The sequence below is a fragment of the Salmo trutta genome, chromosome 11 (genome assembly GCF_901001165.1).
Source record: "Salmo trutta chromosome 11, fSalTru1.1, whole genome shotgun sequence".
NCBI classification, from domain to species: Eukaryota; Metazoa; Chordata; class Actinopteri; order Salmoniformes; family Salmonidae; genus Salmo; species Salmo trutta.
In genome coordinates this window covers 18,044,696-18,065,180 of record NC_042967.1, presented here as the reverse complement: position 1 = coordinate 18,065,180, position 20,485 = coordinate 18,044,696, and the positions used below count along the sequence as shown (strand labels likewise).

Genomic DNA, 20,485 nt, shown 5'->3' with positions numbered 1-20,485 from the left:
GGTACCGTAGAACGACCGTACGGTTGCTCGAGTTGCCATAAAAAGTTTGTCCACGAGAGTGACTTACAGCATCACATGATCATCCACACCAGAAAGCGAGCATTCGCCTGCACGTTGTGTGAGAAGAGCTTTGTGTCCCCCAGCAAGCTCCAAGTGCACCAGAACGTCCACACTGGAGAGAAGCCCTTCAGTTGTGCACAGTGCGGGCGCAGGTTCTCCCACTCCAGCAATCTGAAAAGACATCAGAAGCTTCATCATTGATAGCTGACACAGAAGCAAGAGATTCCTATGGAAAAAAGCTATGGATTAGCATTATGTCAGTTAGGTTATTGCAATACTCTATGAAAGCCTGCCTACTTCCTGGATCATGTACCTTGCTTTTTTTTATGGGATTCAAGAGTAAATAATCACATTCATGAAAACGCTGTCATTTGATATACAGTTGGGTCCAAAAGTATTTGGACAGTGACATATTTTGTTGTTGTTTTGGCTCTGTACTCCAGCACTTTGGTCATATTTAGGATTTTTATGCCGAGAACTTTCTCACTTATCATTATTCACGATTTATTCATGATTATCTGTAATCATGGTAGCATCCATATTAATGTGGAAGTGTTTAGAAACACATTCTATTCTTATTTACAATAAAAATGACTCCAAAATGACACAATACATTATGTACCATTCACAGCTTCTACCCTCAAGCCATTAGACTGCTAAACAGTTAATCAAACGGCTACCCAGACGATTTGCATTGACACCCTTTTTTACACTGCTGCTACTCACTGTTTATCTATGCATAGTCACTTTACCCCTAACTACATGTACATATTTCCTCGACTAACCTGTACCCCCGCACATTGACTCTGTGCCTGTACCTCCCTGTATATAGCATCATTATTGTTATTTTATTGTGTTACTTTTTTTCTTACTTTAAATTATTTATTTTGTGCAAATATTTTCTTACTTTAAAATAAATTCTGCTTTGTTGGTTTAGGGCTTGTAAGTAAGCATTTCATGTGACAAATACAATTTGATTTGATTTCTATTGGGTACAAAATAATCTGAAACGCAACCAAAACAAACTGCACATGCATCCAACAAGTAGTCACAGGCTTGATGAAGGTAGGAATATCGCACAAATATGATCAATGCTTCATTCGATAGAAGACAACCTATCTTGACATTGTCAAGTATTGAAATCTGACACGAATCCCAGACTTTTTTTGCGATCAAAAAGTTTTATTTCTCTTAATCTCTTCATTTCCAGTGTAGGGAGAGCAGTTTTATCGCAATGGTACATCATACCGACCAAATTTCTACCTTCTTGAACGGCAATAGCTCCAATACACATGAAAAGCATGACCCCTGGTATCGGTAGAACATCGCTCACACAAAAACAATATAACATTCAAAATGTATGAATCTTTCCTGTAAAGTTTACTGTCTGTAATTTAACCTCATAGTCATTGTATCATTTCAAATTCAAAGTGCTGGAGTACAGAGCCAAAAGAACAACAAAACATGTTCACTGTCCAAATACTTTTGGACCTCACTATTAGCAGGCAAAGGTATGTGAATCATGTTTTTTTTATTTTTTTATTTCACCTTTATTTAACCAGGCAGGCAAGTTGAGAACAAGTTCTCATTTACAATTGCGACCTGGCCAAGATAAAGCAAAGCAGTTCGACAACATACAAAAACACAGAGTTACACATGGAGTAAAACAACATACAATCAATGATGCAGTAGAAAAAAAAAAAAAAAAAAAAAAATGTTGGACATATTGGAATCAGAATAAAATAGATTTACACCAAAACAGTCTTTATGGGCATAAGTGTTTTACATAATTCTGACAAAAAATATCTAATTGACTTAATTCATACATTAACCACCATCAAATGATATTATTGCACCCATATTGGATTTTGGACACCATATTGGATTTGAGGTCAAATCTAGGGTGCCCCCAAAAATAATCTGTGGTTTAATTACATGAGTAGGGCCAAAGATACAAAATCCTTCAAGGAATGTTTAATTTCGATGTCTAAGCCCACTTGCTTTCTTTAGAGCCGATTACAATAGCCACAACAACAACAAAAACGTGTAACTGTGTATTTTTATCAGGCAGGACCAAACAGCACTGAATGAGAGCAATGAATTGGGACGTTGTCTATTATTCAGCTACTAAAAAGTAATGTGTACATTCATCATAAATATTAATAGTTTATATTTCCACCTATTGTATCTCTGTGTTTACAGGTCTATATTTCCAAGATACATGAAGATATCCTGATGCTGTTTGCCTGTGTATGTGGGGCAGACAGCAAATATTGGGTTACATATGATTATGTGGGTATGCCACGTCCAGCCAGGCATTATTCTGCACTTTTCTTAGTTTAGGGCGTTTGTCACAATATCTATCAATTAACCACTAATTCAGTCAAATATTTTTTCACAATCACCCATTTAATAAATGAAAGCCGTTATTTTTTTTATAACTTAGCTACAACGTTGTTGCGATGGAGAACTCCTGTACAGTAGGTGGCGGTGTTAAACTCTAAATTCTACAGTCCAGCATAATGACGAGGAAAAGGAAAGAATCACCGGCTACAAACAAAGCTAGCGATGTTTCGTTTCTGACAGGATTGCCTTTATTTTAATAGCAAACTAGATAACTGTAGATTATTATAATATTATAGTAAACACAAAGTCTGTTTTCATATTGAAAAGGGACCAAAAGCTTCTGGAGAACAATGTCGGGTTCCGTTGCTGATTTCCAGGCGCAGATAGCCTCAATCATGGAGGTGCTAGCCAACGCTGCTGTCGCCGAAATCTGCAAAGTTGTTGACGATGGCTATGCCGTTGTACACCTGGAGATTTCCCAAAGCCAAAAGGACAACGAATTTCTCCGGAGGAAAATGAAATTGATGGAACTTCAGATCGCGAGGTTTCGAGCAGAGAGAACAAAGTTTTCGGATGGGTCCGTCCACAACCGCTTCCATGGAATACGCCTGCTAAACAGACACAACCATCGAGAGACTGCAACGACAGGTTGGTGATGATGAATTTGACAGTGTGTACAAAGAACATCCTAGAATCAACATTATTGGAAATAATATAGTTATTATAATATTTTAGAAATCCTTAGCCCTTCTTGAAAGCGTAGAAGGCCCATTGTTCCCCACTGTGTATTGGGAGTACTAATTTGTAGTGACTCTATTTTTCCTCACAGCATGATTTTTTTTCTCTCACTATTCTGAAAGTCTAAATAATCTCTGTTGTTCTGAAATATGAACACAGAAATACATTAAAGCAGGTGTTGTAAATGTTTTGTACACTCAGTGTACAGTGAGGGTAAAAAGTATTTGATCCCCTGCTGATTTTGTATGTTTGCCCACTGACAAAGAAATGATCAGTCTATAATTTTAATGGTAGGTTTATTTGAACAGTGAGAGACAGAATAACAACAAAAAAATCCAGAAAAACGCATGTCAAAAATGTTATAAAATGATTTGCATTTTAATGAGGGAAATAAGTATTTGACCCCCTCTCAATCAAAAAGATTTCTGGCTCCCAGGTGTCTTTTATACAGGTAACGAGCCGAGATTAGGAGCACACTCTTAAAGGGAGGGCTCCTAATCTCAGCATGTTACCTGTATACAAGGCACCTGTCCACAGAAGCAATCAATCAATCAGATTCCAAACTCTCCACCATGGCCAAGACCAAACAAGGATGTCAGGGACAAGATTGTAGACCTACACAAGGCTGGAATGGGCTACAAGACCATCGCCAAGCAGCTTGGTGAGAAGGTGACAACAGTTGGTGCGATTATTCGCAAATGGAAGAACACAAAAGAACTGTCGATCTCCCTCGGCCTGGGGCTCCATGCAAGCTCTCACCTCGTGGAGTTGCAATGATCATGAGAACGGTGAGGAATCAGCCCAGAACTACACGGGAGGATCTTGTCAATGATCTCAAGGCAGCTGGGACCATAGTCACCAAGAAAACAATTGGTAACACACTACGCCATGAAGTACTGAAATCTTGCAGCGCCCGCAAAGTCCCCCTGCTCAAGAAAGCACATACACATGACCGTCTGAAGTTTGCCAATGAACATCTGAATGATTCAGAGGACAACTGGGTGAAAGTGTTGTGGTCAGATGAGACCAAAATGGAGCTCTATGGCATCAACTCAACTTGCTGTGTTTGGAGGAGGAGGAATGCTGCCTATGACCCCAAGAACACCATCCCCACCGTCAAACATGGAGGTGGAAACATTATGCTTTGGGGGTGTTTTTCTGCTAAGGGGACAGGGCAACTTCACCGCATCAAAGGGACGATGGACGGGGCCATGTACCGTCAAATCTTGTGTGAGAACCTCCTTCCCTCAGCCAGTGCATTGAAAATGGGTCGTGGATGGGTATTTCAGCATGACAATGACCCAAAACACACGGCCAAGGCAACAAAGGAGTGGCTCAAGAAGAAGTACATTAAGGTCCTGGAGTGGCCTAGCCAGTCTCCAGACCTTAATCCCATAGAAAATCTGTGGAGGGAGCTGAAGGTTCGAGTTGCCAAACGTCAGCCTCGAAACCTTAATGACTTGGAGAAGATCTGCAAAGAGGAGTGGGACAAAATCCCTCCTGACATGTGTGCAAACCTGGTGGCCAACTTCAAGAAACGTCTGACCTCTGTGATTGCCAACAAGGGTTTTGCCACCAAGTACTAAGTCATGTTTTGCAGAGGGGTCAAATACTTATTTCCTTCATTAAAATCCAAATCAATTTATAACATTTTTGACATGCGTTTTTCTGGATTTTTTGTTGTTGTTATTCTGTCTCTCACTGTTCAAATAAACCTACCATTAAAATTATAGGCTGATTTCTTTGTCAGTGGGCAAACGTACAAAATCAGCAGGGGATCAAATACTTTCTTCCCTCACTGTATGTCATGCTTACTTTGTACTGTCAACACAGCTAGGATCCTTCTAGCTCTACAGACACATTACACACGGACATTAACATATTATGCTTCCTTTGTTCTTTGTAAAAACACCATTGATGGATGGGGGCATATGGAAGATGATCATAATTTAGTAAATATCATAGCTATGAATTTATTTATTTTTAAAACTTTTTTTACTTCCCCTTTATTTCCAGGACCTACTTGGCAAAGCAGAGCCAGACTTTCCAACAAAAGTGTTGGGAACAGCAGCATACCAAGAGACAGACAGCCCATAGACGTGGACCAAGAGGATGTCTCTCCATCAATGCATATGGATGCTACAAGTGATGAGGTGAGTTCCAATTTTAACAACCTATTTTAGACTGTCACAGACTTATGCCTAATTTTATTTATTTCACTAAATCCCATGTCATGACCATATCTCCATTCAGTAGATAGTGTATGATCTGTCTCACTCACTCATCTCTCCCACTTAACCCCATCAGCAGTCAGCAGAGACAGAGGAAGGGGAACCAGACCTGCTCATCATCAAGGATGAGGGGGAAGCAGATGACCAGGACTCTAGGATCAGCCACCCAGCCAGAACAGTGGAGGGCAGCAGAGAGCTAACCACCCAACTGACTGCAGCCACCACCGAGGATCCCGCCTTCCAGCCCAGAGGTCCCAGAGGCAACAACTACAACACCGCTATGGAGGTCAGTGGATCTGACGCCGTCCTCCTCCAATCAGAAACAGGGAATGTGTACCAGGGACCACAGCAGTACACAGGATTTGAACCCAAAGCAGAGATACAGAGTCTGGACACTAAGTGTGACATGTACGGGGGCCTCAATCTCCTAAGAGGTTCTTTAAACCAGGTGTGGAGAGAGGCAGTAGAGACTGATGATGGTGCCTCTGCTGCTCACACTAAAGTAATGGACCTAGGGAGTGGCCCAGTGGTCTGTGAAACACAGACTAAATCGGCCATAGAAATGAGAAGTGTAGGGTTAGAAAACCACAGGTTTTCCCCCAAGGAGTTCCATTCCTCATCAGAACATGTGATAGTGATTGACTCTGTATCCAGTGGGCAGCAGGTAGATAGAGATTTTGAGTGGGGTCAGGTGGGTACAGCTACTACACCACAGGTCAATGGGACTGGAAATAAGCAGGAAGTGGGAGTGTTTAACAGAAACTCACCAATGATTCGCCCCGTTCACCCCGATTCAATGAGAGACAACACGCTATTGGTTTCACCCGGCTTCCGGCCCTCAGAGATAAATACAGGCATGCATCTTGTCACAGGAAATGCAGGTGAGGCCAACAAAGATAGTTGGTGTTCGTTGGCAAGCCTCCATAGAGACTCTGAAATACCAGGAATAAGAATTCAACAACCAGCTCATACCTCACTTCCTGTCGGCCATTTTAGACTAAGCGCCACAACTTCCTCTCACTCCAGTAATCTCGCCACAGATGTTACACCTGGTACCGTAGAACGACCGTATGGTTGCCCGAGCTGCAATAAGAAGTTTGTCCACGAGAGTGACTTGCGGCGGCATGCAGTCATCCACACCAGAAAGCGGACATTTTCCTGCACCTTGTGTGAGAAGAGCTTTGTGTGCGCCAGCCATCTCCAAGTTCACCAGAACGTCCACACTGGGGAAAAGCCCTTCAGTTGTGCACAGTGCGGGCGCAGGTTCTCCCACTCCAGCAATCTGAATAGACATCAGAAGCTTCATCATTGAGAACTGACACAGAAGCAAGAGATTCCTATGGAAAAACGCTATGGATTAGCATGATGTCAGTTTGTTTTATAGCAATACGCTATGAAAGTCCTGCCTACTTCCTGGATCACGTCCCTTGCTGTTTTTGAATGGGATTTAAGAGTTTATAATAAAATTCATGAAACAGTCTTAAGATATATGTGCAGTTATATTCATATTAGTGGAATAATTTCCTTCTATCCAATGTCTTTATGAAGGTTTTTGTGCAAAATAGAAAAAGGTGGAGTTTCTCTCCACTACACCACTGATTATAACACAATAACAACAAGGCAACTACTATGAATTACACTAAATCCCATGTCATGCCCATATCTCCATTCAGTAGATAGTGTATGCTCTGTCTCACTCACTCATCTCTCCCACTTAACCCCATCAGCAGTCAGCAGAGACAGAGGAAGGGGAACCAGACCTGCTGATCATCAAGGTGGAGGGAGAAGCAGATGACCAGGACTCTAGGATCAGCCACCCTGCCAGAACAGTAGAGGGCAGCAGAGAGCTAACCACCCAACTGGCTGCAGCCACCACAGAGGACCCTGCCATTCAGTCCAGTGGCCCCAGAAGCAACAACAACTACATCAACACTGCTATGGAGGTCAGTGGATCTGACGTCGTCTTCCAGTCAGAAACAGGAAATGTGAACCAGGGACTCCAGCAGTACACAGGATTTGAACCCAGAGCAGAGAGACCGAGTCTGGACACAAAGTGTGACATGTACGGGGGCCTCAATCTCCTAAGAGATTCTTTAAACCAGATGTGCAGAGAGGTAGTAGCGACTGATAATGGTGCATCTGCTGCTCACACTAAAGTAATGGACCTAGGGAGTGGCCCAGAGGGCCCAGAAACACAGACTAGCTCAGACATAGAAATGAGAAGTGTAGGGTTAGAAAACCACAGGTTTTCCCCCAAGTCGTTCCATTCCTCATCAGAACATGTGATAGTGATTGACTCTGTATCCAGTGGGCAGCAGGTAGATAGAGATTTCGAGTGGGGTCAGGTGGGTACAGCTACTACACAGGTCAATGGGACTGGAAATAAGCAGGGAGAGGGAGTGTTTGAGAGGAACGCACCTACGATGGCAAGCCTCCAGAGACACTCTGAAATACCAGGAAGAGGAGTTCAACAACCAGCTCATACCTCACTTCCTGTCGGCCATTTTAGACAAAGCGCCACAACTTCATCTCACTCGAGTAATCTTGCCACACATGTTAGACCTGACACCATAGAGCGATTGTACGGTTGCCTGAGCTGCCATAAGAAGTTTGTCCATGAGAGCGACTTGCGGCAGCACGCGGTCATCCACACCAGAAAGCGGGCGTTCGCCTGCACCTTGTGTGAGAAGAGCTTTATGTCCCGCACCGATCTCCAAATGCACCTGAATGTCCACACTGGAGAGAAGCCCTTCAGTTGTGCACATTGCGGGCGCAGGTTCTCCCACTCCAGCAATCTGAAAAGACATCAGAAGCTTCATCATTGAGAAATTGGACCGAAGCAAGAAATTCCTATTGAAAAAAGCTGTTATAGCAATATCATGAGTTCAAACTTGATTTGTTCTACAGTGCATTCGGGAAGTATTCAATCTATACACACTACCCCATAATGACAAAGCAAAAACAGGTTATACATTTTTGCAAATGTGTGTGATATAAATAAAAACTGCAAATATTACATTTACATAAGTATTCAGACCCTTTGTACTTTGTTGATGCATCTTTGGCAGCGATTACATTCTAAGTATTCTTAGGTATGACGCTACAAACTTGTGGAGTTTCTCCTATTCTTCTCTGCAGATCCTCTCAAGCTCTGTCAAGATGGATTGGGAGCATCACTTCACAGCTGTTTTCTGGTTTCTCCAGAGATGTTTGATCGGGTTCAAGTCCGGGCTCTGGCTGGACCACTCAAGGACATTGAGACTTGTCCCGAAGCCACTCCTGCGTTGTCTTGGCTGTGTGCTCAGGGTCAATGTCTTGTTGGAAGGTGAACCTTCGCCCCAGTCATGTCCTGAGCGCTCTGTAGCAGGTTGTCATCAAGGATCTCTCTGTACTTCGCTCCGTTAATCTTTCCCTCAATCCTGACTAGTCTCCCAGTCACTGCCACTGAAAAACATCCCCACAGCGTGATGCTGCCACCACCATGCTTCACCATAGTGATGTGCATTGCCTGGTTTCCTCCAGATGGGACGCTTGGCATTCAGTCCAAAGAGTTCGTTGGTTTCATCAGACCAGAGAAACTTGTTTCTCATGGTCTGAGAGTTCATTAGTTGCCTTTTGGCAAAATCCAAGCGGGCTGTCATGTGCCTTTTACTGAGGAGTGGCTTCCGTCTGATGACTACTATAAAAGCCTGATTGGTGGAGTGCTGCAGAGATGGTTGTCCTTCTGGAAAGTTCCCCCATCTCCACCGAGGAACTCTGGAGCTCTTTCAGAGTGACCATCGGGTTCTTGGTCCACTCACTGACAAAGGCCCTTTCCCCCCGATTGCTCAATTTGGCATGGGGCGGCCAGCTCTAGGAAGAATCTTGGTTCTTCCATTTAAGAATGATGTAAGCCACTGTGTTCTTGGGGACCTTCAATGCTGCAGAAATGTTTTGGTAGCCTTCCCCAGATCTGTGCCTCAACACAAACCTTTCTCGGAGGTCTACGGACAATTCCTTCGACCTTATGGCTTGGTTTTTGCTCTGACATTCACTGTCAACTGTGTGGCCTTTATATAGACAGGTGTATGCCTTTCCAAATCATGTCCAAGCAATTGAATTTACCACAGGTGGACTCCAATCAAGTTGTAGAAACATCTCAAGGATGATCAATGGAAACAGGATGCACTTGAGCTCAATTTCGAGTCTCATAGCAAAAGGTCTGAATACTTACAGTACCAGTCAAAAGTTTGGACACACCTACTCATTCAAGGGTTTTTCTTTATTTTTTACAATTTTCTACATTGTAGAATAATAGTGAAAACATCAAAACTATGAAATAACACATGGAATCATGTATTAACCAAAACAAAGTGTTAAACAAATGAAAATACATTTTACATTTGAGATTCTTCAAAATAGCCACCACTTGGCATTCTCTCAAACAGCTTCACCTGGAATGCTTTTTCAACAGTCTTGAAGGAGTTCCCACATATGCTTAGCACTTGTTGGCTGCTTTCCCTTCACTCTGCAGTCCAACTCATCCCAAACCATCTTAATTGGGTTGAGGTCGGGTGATTGTGGGGGCCAGGTCATCTGATGCAGCACTCCATCACTCTCCATGGTCAAATGATAGTCCCACTAAGTGCAAGCCAGATGGGATGGCGTATCGCTGCAGAATGCTGTGGTAGCCATGCTGATTAAGTGTGCCTTGAATTCTAAATAAATCAGACCGTGTCACCAGCAAAGCACCATCACACCTCCTCCTCCATGCTTCATGGTGGTAACCACACATGTGGAGATAATAACATTTGGACAGATTTCCACCGGTCTAATGTCCATTGCTCATGTTTCTCGGTCCAAGCAAGTCTCTTATTCTTATTAGTGTCCTTTAGTAGTGGTTTCTTTGCAGCAATTTGACCATGAAGGCCTGATTCACACAGTCTCCTCTGAACAGTTGATGTTGAGATGTGTCTGTTACTTGAATTCTGTGAAGCGTTTCTTTGGCCTGCAATTTCTGAGGCTGGTAACTCTAATGAACTTATCCTCTGCAGCAGAGGTAACTCCGGGTCTTCCTTTCCTGCGGCGGTCCTCATGAGAGACAGTTTCATCATAGCGCTTGATGGTTTTTCCACTGCACTTGAAGAAACTTTAAGTTTTTGAAATTTTCCGAATTCAATGGTCATCTGTTAAAGTAATGATGGACTGTCGTTTCTCTTTGCTTATTTGAGCTGTTCTTGCCATTATACGGACTTGGTCTTTACCAAATAGGGCTATCTTCTGTATACCACCTCTACCTTGTCACAAGTGATTGGCTCAAACGCAGTAAGAAGGAAAGAAATTCCACAAAATAATTTAACAAAACACACCTGTTAACTGAAATGCATTCCAGGTGACTACTTCATGAAGCTGGTTGAGAGAATGTCAAGCATGTGCAAAGGGTGGCTACTTTGAAGAATCTCAAATATAAAATATATTTTGATTTGTTTAACACTTTTTTGGGTTACTACATGATTCCATATGTGTTATTTCATAGTTTTGATGTCTTCACTATTATTTTACAATGTAGAAAATAGAACAAATAAAGAGAACCCCTGTAATTTTGTTTTTATTTATTTAACTAGGCAAGTCAGTTAAGAACAAATTCTGATTTACATTGACGGCCTACCCCAAACCCTAACCCGGACGACGCTGGTCTAATTGTGCGCCGCACTGTAGGACTCCCAATCACATCCGGTTGTGATACAGCCTGGAATCAAACCAGGGTCTGTAATGACGCGTCTAGCACTGAGATGCAGTGCCTTAGACCGCTCCCCCTCGGGAATGAGTAGGTGTGTCCAAACTTTTGACTGGTACTGTATGTAAATAAGGTATTTACGCTTTATATTTATACATTTGTAAAAAATGTCTTTGTCATTATGGAGTTTTGTTTGTAGATTGATGAGAAAAAGATTGTCATCCGTTTAGAGTAAGGCTGTAACGTAACAAAATGTGGAAAAAGTGAAGGGGTCTGAATGCTTTCCCAATCCACTGTATGTCTTCAGGACATTAGCCCAGGTCTCATATGTTTTTATAATACACAACGTGGTTCATATTTACATTATCTGCATACACTTCAACCTTTTCTAATTGCCCAGGGACCCCCTCCCAGGCCACCATCATATGTTAGCCCAAAAAATCACATCTTGTCATATCTTCAGGTGAATGATAATGGCAAGGAGAAGTAATACACTTTTTTTTATTTTTTATGAATAGATTTTTTAGATTCAGTATTTTTGACCTACCCACATTTTATAATTGGAAGAAGTTTAAACTCTAACATGGCCTACTGGCTAGAAAGTTAACTCCAAACACATTTTCGCTAAGCGCAGCTATTTAGCTGATTTTAAACAAAGGTTAGCCATGTGTTGGCAAAAATGTATGTTCAAGTAAAGAACTTACTAGCAGTCAGTGGCACTTGCCACACTGGTAGCCTATTCGCAGGTGCTTTTTGAAAGCCTATGTCAGACACGCCATTTTAATTGGCTCCAGTGAGTGTAATTTGCTCATTATTAGGAAATGTGTTGACATCTTTAGAAATAAAATATATTTTCTAATTCAAAATGTGTTTTATTCTGTTTTTGCTAAAGATATTCAAACATTGTAAATGCACTTTAGAAGGATTACTTTATCCTATCCCAGGTATTCCTTAAAGAGGTGGGGTTTCAGGTTTCTCCGGAAGGTGGTGATTGACTCCGCTGTCCTGGCGTCGTGAGGGAGCTTGTTCCACCATTGGGGTGCCAGAGCAGCGAACAGTTTTGACTGGGCTGAGCGGGAACTGTGCTTCCACAGCAGTAGGGAGGCGAGCAGGCCAGAGGTGGATGAACGCAGTGCCCTTCTTTGGGTGTAGGGACTGATCAGAGCCTGAAGGTACGGAGGTGCCGTTCCCCTCACAGCTCCGTAGGCAAGCACCATGGTCTTGTAGCAGATGCGAGCTTCAACTGGAAGCCAGTGGAGTGTGCGGAGGAGCGGGGTGACGTGAGAGAACTTGGGAAGGTTGAACACCAGACAGGCTGCGGCGTTCTGGATGAGTTGTAGGGGTTTAATGGCACAGGCAGGGAGCCCCGCCAGCAGCGAGTTGCAGTAATCCAGACGGGAGATGACAAGTGCCTGGATTAGGACCTGCGCCGCTTCCTGTGTAAGGCAGGGTCGTACTCAGCGAATGTTGTAGAGCATGAACCTACAGGATTGGTTCACCGCCTTGTTGTTAGCGGAGAACGACAGGGTGTTGTCCAGGGTCACGCCAAGGCTCTTAGCACTCTGGAAGGAGGACACAATGGAGTTGTCAACCGTGATGGCGAGATCATGGAACGGGCAGTCCTTCCCCGGGAGGAAGAGCAGCTCCGTCTTGCCGAGGTTCAGCTTGAGGTGGTGATCCATCATCCACACTGATATGTCTGCCAGACATGCAGAGATGCGATTCGCCACCTGGTTATCAGAAGGGGGAAAGGAGAAGATTAATTGTATGTCGTCTGCGTAGTAATGATAGGAGAGACCATGTGAGGATATGACAGAGCCAAGTGACTTGGTGTATAGCGAGAATAGGAGAGGGCCTAGAACTGAGCCCTGGGGGACACCAGTGGTGAGAAGACGGATTCTCGCCACGCCACCTGGTAGGAGCGACCTGTCAGGTAGGACGCAATCCAAGAGTGAGCCGCGCCGGAGATGCCCAACTCGGAGAGGAGGATCTGATGGTTCACAGTATCAAAGGCAGCAGATGGGTCTAGAAGGATGAGAGCAGAGGACAGTTAGCTTTAGCAGTGCGGAGAGCCTCCATGACACAAAGAAGAGCAGTCTCAGTTGAATGACCAGTCTTGAAACCTGACTGATTTGGATCAAGAAGGTCATTCTGAGAGAGAGAGCAAGAGAGCTGGCCAAGGACGGCACGCTCAAGAGTTTTGGAGAGAAAAGAAAGAAGGGATACTGGTCTGTAGTTGTTGACATCGGAGGGATCGAGTGTAGGTTTTTTGAGAAGGGGTGCAACTCTCGCTCTCTTGAAGACGGAAGGGACGTAGCCAGCGGTCAAATGTTGTGCACAAATGTTTACATCCCTGTTAATTAGCAATTCTCTTTTGTCAAGATAATCCATCTACCTGACAGATGTGGCATATCAAGAAGCTGATTAAACAGCATGATCATTACACAATTGCATTTTTTCGATGGCAATTTGAATGCACAGAGATACCATGACGAGATCCTGAGAACCTCCATCACCTCATCTTTCAGCATGATAGTGCATGGCCCCATGTCACAAGGATCTGTATACAATTTCTGAAAGCTGAAAATGTCTGTTCTTCCATAGCCTGCATACTCACAAGCATGTTCGGGATGGATCGACATGTACGACAGCGTGTTCCTGTTCCCTCCAATATCCAGCAACTATGCACAGCCATTGAAGAGTGGGACAACATTCCACAGGCCACAATCAACAGCCTGATCAACTCTATGTGAAGGAGATGTCACACCAGATACTGACTGGTTTTCTCATCCACGCCTCTACATTTTTTTTTAAGGTACAGTATCTGTAACCAGCAGATGCATATCCCTAGATTAGGGCCTAATGAATTGTTTTTAATTGACTGATTTCCTTATATGAACTGTAACTTAGTGAAATCTTTGAAATTGTTGCATGTTGTGTTTATTTTTGTTCAGTGTATCCTGTATATTCAAATCAAATTGTATTTTTCACATGCTCCGAATACAACAGTTGTAGACTTACCGTGAAATACGATCCCTTTCCCAACAATACAGTTTAAAAGTAATAAAAGTTTACCAAATGTAAATTGTAACTCAATAAAATGACAATAACGAGGCTATAAACAAGGAGTACAATCAGAGTACCGACACCAAGTCAATGTGCGGGGGTATGAGGTAGTTGAGGTAGTATGTGCATGTAGGTAGGGATAAAAGCGACGAGGCAGTCGGGATGGGTAATAAACTGAGTAGCAGCAGTGTACAATATGTGTGATAGTGTGTTGCTGAGAGGTCGAAGAAAAATGTAAAGAATCGTGCAAGCTAACAGGTGGGCCACAAACAGGCAAATAATGGCACATAACGGCATCTCGAAACCCACAACTCGTCTGTCCTTGTAACGGATGGGCTATTGCAGCAGACGACCACACCAGATTCCACTCCTATCAACTAAAAACAAGAAGAAGCGGCTCCAGTGGACACGCGATCACCAACACTGGACAATTGAGGAGCGGAAAAACATTGCCTGGTCGACAAATCCTGGTTCCTGCTGCTACATGCTAATGGAAGAGTCAGGATTTGGTGTAAACAGCATGAGGCCATGGCCCCATCATGCCTGGTGTCAACGGCACAGGCTGGTCGTGTAAGGGTGTGGGGAATATTTTCCAGGCACGTGTTAGGTCCCTTAATACCAATTGAGCAACGTTTTCTTGTCCCGAAGAATTTAGGATGTTGTTGTGGCAAAGGGGGTCCGACCTGGTTCTAGTTGGACACTGAGTGTATATTGACCCTATATATACAGGTAACTGCCAAAATAATAGAAACACTAAGGGATAAATGAGGGAGTGAGGGATACAAAATGAGGGATACAAAGTGTATTGAAAGCAGGTGCTTCCACACAGGTGTGATTCCTGAATCAATGAAGCAATTAAAATCCCATCATGCTTAGGGTCATGCATAAAAATGCTGGGAATGCCATTATTTTGGCTACCATTGGTCACTGAATGGTTTGATGAGCATGAAAACGATGTAACCTATATGCCATGGCCCTCTCAGTTACCAGATCTCAACCCAATTGAACATTTACATTTTACTCTTAGCAGACGCTCTTATCCAGAGTGACTTACTAAATGACTTCCTGAACTAAAAGACTAGCGCCCCATAGTACTCACTTTTGTCATCATGAAGTGCTTTGAGAGGCTAGTTAAGGATCATATCACCTCCACCTTACCTGACACCCTAGACCCACTTCAATTTGCATACCGCCCCAATAGATCCACAGACAATGCAATAGCCATCGCACTGCACACTACCCTATCCGGACAAGAGGAATACCTATGTAAGAATGTTGTTCATTGACTATATGTAACAGTATAGCTTCCATCCCTCTCCTCGCCCCTACCTGGGCTCGAACCGGGGACCCTCTGCACACATAGACAACAGCCACCCTCGAAGCATCGTTACCCATCGCTCCACAAAAGCCGCGGCCCTTGCAGAGCAAGGGGAACAACTACTTCAAGGTCTCAGAGCGAGTGACGTCACCGATTGAAACACTATTAGCGCCCACCCTAACTATCGAGCCATTTCACATCGGTTACATATAGTTCAGCCTTCAACACCATAGTACCCTCCAAGCTCATCATTAAGCTCGGGGCCCTGGGCCTGAACACCATTCCCTGTGCAACTGGGACCTGGACTTCCTGAGGTAGGAAACAACATCTCCACTATGCTGATCCTCAACACAGAGGCCCCACAGGGGTGTGTGCACAGCCCCCTTCTGTACTCCCTGTTAACCCATGACTGCGTGGCACATGACACATCGAAGGTCAATCTTCAAATTTGCAGACGACACAACAGTAGTAGGCCTGATTACCAACAATGACGAGACAGCCTACAGGAAGGAGGTGAGGGCCCTGGCGGAGTGGTGCCAGGAAAATAACCTCTCCCTCAACATCAACAAAACATGGACTTCAGGAGACAGCAGAGGGAGCACACCCCTATCCACATCAACGGGACCGCAGTGGAGGTGAAAAGCTTCAAGTTTCTCGGAGTACACATCACTGACGATCTCAAATGGTCCACTTACACAGACAGTGTAGAAGAAGGCACAACAGCGCCTCTTAAACCTAAAGAGGCTGAAGAAAGTTGGCTTGGCACCTAAAACCCTCAAACTTTTACAGATGCACAATAGAAAGCATCCTCTCAGGCTGTATCACCGCCTGGTACTGCATCGCCCGCAACCGCAGGGCTTTCCAGAGGGTGGTGCGGTCTGTCCAATGCATCACTAGGGGCACACTGCCTGCCCTCCAGGACACCTACAGCACCTGATGTCACAGGAAGGCCAAAAAGATCATCAAGGGCATCAACCACCCGAGGCACGGCCTGTTCACCCCGCTATCATCCAGAAGGCGAGGCCAGTACAGGTGCATCAAAGCTGCGACCGAGAGACCGAAAAACAGCTTCTATCTCAAATCCATCAGACTGTTAAATAGCCATCAGAGTTGGAAGGAATGGACATTTTCCTATTAAAGGTACAGGGAATTACTGCAGACCAATATTAGTTTTAAATGTTTTGAGGACAGAGAAGCTTCAGATTTTCTGTGTCCGTGAGTTGAGTCAGTAAAGAAACAACTTCATTCAATCCATTTGATCAATAATATAGCCTAGTCACTTTTACCCCTACCCACAAGTACATACTATAATGTATTACCTCAACAACCTCGAACCCAGGAACATTGATCAATAATATAGCCTAGTCACTTTTACCCCTACCCACAAGTACATACTATAATGTATTACCTCAACAACCTCGAACCCAGGAACATTGAATCGGTACTGGTACTCCTTGTATATAGCCTTGTTATTGTTCTAATTGTGTTACTATTTACTTTTTTATTTTGCAAATATTTGTCTTTTTAACTGCACTGTTGGGAATGGGCTCTTAAGTAAGCATTTCACTGTAAGGTCTACACCTGTTGTATTTGGAGCATGTAACCAATACAATTTGATTTGATTTAGTAATAGCTGAGTTATAATACACCTGTATTTGTTTGGATAGTTTTTTAGAGCTCTTGCCCGTCAACTTAATTCCTCCCTCCTCTTTTCAGGCCAAATCTACTGTCAAAAAGGGGGAATAGAGTCTGGACAGACAGAGAAGTGTCCCCCTGACGGTCAAAACACAGAGCAAGGGAGAACTGTAGGATCGAGGTCCAAATTGCTAGATTTCAATGGACTGTCCACCCGAAACCGCTTTTTCATCCCCAAGGGTTACTCTTTACCAGGTTCCCTAAAGAGGGAAGCAAGCCCTCTTCCCGAATTTCAACAGGCTCCACTTCTTCATCGAAATGTATAGAAAAGCAGCCGCAACAGCTAACGTCAGCCAAGAGGCAGCTCCGGTGCAGCCACTGCTCCAAGGGCTCCTCCCACAGCCACCAGCTGAAGATGCATGAGAGGGTGCACACCGGAGAGAAACCATTTAACTGTGTCTACTGCGGGAAGTGCTTCACCCAGTCCGGCCACATAAAGAAGCACCACCTCGTCCACACTGGCGGCAGGCCACATGACGCTGGGCTGTCTTGAGTGTTCCAGGGTGAAGTTTCTCCAAGGTACAGATCTAGGAAATGCTTCCTCTTTCCCAATCCTAACCTTAACTGGTTGTGGAAAAGAAAATTAAAACGGACCTAAGATCAGCATCTAGGGGATAATTCACACATCTCCACTTGGAGTAATGGTAGGCACGTTGTGTGGAAAGACTGGCCCTGGTTGTAAGGGAAAAGCTCCACACTTCTGGGGTTTTCATATAAAAACTGGGTCCATGTGTTAACAGTTTGGAAGGTTTCCACATGGGACGCTGCCCTATCGTGTAGGGGCTTGTGTTTTCAGTCAAGCTGGCTTGATGATTGGTCCGGAGTGGATTGCTAATGTATAAGTTATTACAGGTGAAGATTTTAAACATCCTTATGAATTTGTATTGGTGCAGTGATGATCCAAAGTACAGTTAAAAAAAAAAAAAAAATGAAATGTTGTTTACCGAAATTACATATTTCTTTCATAGGTACAAGATTGTCGTGCAGCACTCCTGTACAGTAGGTGGCAGTGTTAAACTTTAAATTCTATAGCCCAGCATATGATCACATTACTGTGACGAGGAAAAGAAAGCTAGCTACATTCAAAAGCTATCTATCTATCGATGTTTAGCTTCTGATATGATTTTATTTGTTTTACTAGATTGCTAGATAACTGTAGGGAATCATAATATAGAAAACACAACAACTGTTTTCATATTGAAAAGGAACCAAAAGCTTCTGGAGAACAATGTCGGGTTCCGTTGCTGATTTCCAGGCGCAGATAGCCTCAATCATGGAGGTGCTAGCCAACGCTGCTGTCGCCGAAATCTGCAAAGTTGTTGACGATGGCTATGCCGTTGTACACATGGAGATGTCCCAAAGCCAAAAGGAGAACGAATTTCTCCGGAGGAATATGAAATTGATGGAACTTCAGATTGCGAGGTTTCGGGCTGAGAGAAAGTTTTCAGAGGGGTCCGTCCACAACCGCTTCCATGGAATACGCCTGCTAAACAGACACAACCATCGAGAGACTGCAACGACAGGTTGGTGATGATGATGAATTTGACAGTACACAGGCTAAATTACATGAATCTTCAATTGATCCCATCCATCAATTGTGTTTTACAAAGTTCAAAGCAAGTATAATACATCCATGATTTATGTAATGTCAAAACAGTTAGGGCCCAGTAGTATTGTTGACATTCCATATATGACGTATCATGCTGACTTTGTACTGTCAACACAGCTAGGATCCTTCTATCAATATATACACATTACACACGTCATGAACGTATAATGCTTGCCTTGTTCTTTGTAAAAACACCATTGATGGATGAGGGCATATGGAAAGTGATAATTTATTAAGCTGTCATACACTATATATATAAAAGTATGTGGACACTCTTTCAAATTATTGGATTCGGCACCGTTGCTGACAGGTCGAGCACACAGCCATGCAATCTCCATAGACACACATTGGTAGTAGAACGGCCCGTACTGAAGAGCTCGGTGACTTTCAATGTGGCACCTCCATAGGAATACCACCTTGGCAACAAGTCAGTTTGTCAAATTTCTGCACTGCTAGAGCTGCACCGGTCAACTGTAGTTGCTGTTATTGTGAAGTGGAAACGTGTAGGAGCAACAACTGCTCAGCCGCGACGTGGTAGGCCACACAAGCTCAAAGAACGGGACTGCCGTGTGCTGAAGCGCATAGCGTGTAAAAAATTGTCTGTCCTCGGTTGCAACACTCACTGCTGAGTTCCAAACAGTTTCTGGACGATACATCAGCACAAGAACTGTTCGTCGGGAGCTTCATGAAATGGGTTTACATGGCCCGAGCAGCTGCACACAAGCCTAAGATCACCATGCGCAATACCAAGCATCGGCTGGAATGGTGTTAAGCTCGCCGCCATTAGACTCTGAAGCAGAGGAAACGTGTTCTCTGGAGTGATGAAACACGCTTCCCCATCTGGCAGTCCGACGGACGAATCTGGGTTTGGCAGATGCCAGGAGAACGCTACCTGCCCCAATGCATAGTGCCAACTGTAAAGTTTGGTGGAGGAGGAATAATGGTCTGGGGCTGGTTTAGGCGAGGCCCCTTAGTTCCAGTGAAGGGAAATCTTAACACTACAGCATACAATTATGTTCTAGACAATTATGTGCTTCCAATTCTATGGCAAAAGTTTTGGGAAGGCCCTTTCCCGTTTCAGCATGAGATCGGTATTGAAGAACTTGACTGGCCTGCACAGAGCCCTGACATCAACCCCATCGAACACCTTTAGGATGAATTGGAACGCCGACTGCGAGCCAGGCCTAATCGCCCACCTTCAGTTCCCGACTTCACGAATGCTCTTGTGGCTGAATGGAAGTAAGTCGCTGCAGCAATGGTCCAACATCTAGTGGAAAGCCTTCCCAGAAGAGTGGAGGCTGTTATAGCAGCAAAGGGGTACCAACTTTATATAATGCACATGATTTTTGAATGAGAGTTTTGACGAGCAGGCGTCCACATTCTTTTGGCCATGTAGTGTAGTTATAATAAAAAAAAATGTTAACCTCCCTTATTATTTCCAGGACCTACTTGGCAAAGCAGAGCCAGACTTTCCAACAGGAGTTTTGGGAACAGCAGCATACCAAGAGACAGACAGCCCATAGACGTGGACCAAGAGGATGTCTCTTCATCAAGGCATATGGATGCTACAAGTGATGAGGTAAGTTCCAATTTTAACAGCCAATTTTTTTTAAGACTTTCACAGACTTATATCTGTTTTAGTCTCGGACACCAGACACTTCCGCCAGGGGATGAGGTTATGTCTGTATAGACGTGTGTGTATATAC

General features: G+C 43.8%; 2 protein-coding genes across 6 annotated transcripts in view; both read left to right on the top strand.

Annotated features, from left to right (window-relative positions):
* Positions 1-1,821, top strand: part of LOC115202347 (Krueppel-like factor luna) — a 34,485-nt gene extending 32,664 nt beyond the window's left edge. The window contains exon 4 of the mRNA XM_029766457.1: positions 265-1,821. The gene's annotated coding sequence lies outside the window, so the exon portion shown is untranslated. The remainder of the gene's footprint in view (positions 1-264) is intronic.
* The window catches only part of LOC115202345 (uncharacterized), a 35,362-nt gene that overhangs the window by 6,544 nt on the left and 8,333 nt on the right, over positions 1-20,485 (top strand). The window contains exons 1-4 of one of the 5 annotated variants that reach the window (XM_029766452.1): positions 2,281-3,054; positions 5,161-5,297; positions 5,455-5,661; positions 7,103-7,318. In XM_029766452.1, the coding sequence (XP_029622312.1) occupies positions 2,757-3,054; positions 5,161-5,297; positions 5,455-5,661; positions 7,103-7,318 (858 nt within the window). In that variant the 5' untranslated portion in view covers positions 2,281-2,756. Of the gene's footprint in view, positions 1-2,280; positions 3,055-5,160; positions 5,298-5,451; positions 5,662-7,102; positions 7,319-18,188; positions 18,694-20,221; positions 20,359-20,485 lie in introns of those variants that run through there. The other 4 variants (XM_029766450.1, XM_029766453.1, XM_029766451.1 and 1 more) reach the window with 4 other exon arrangements.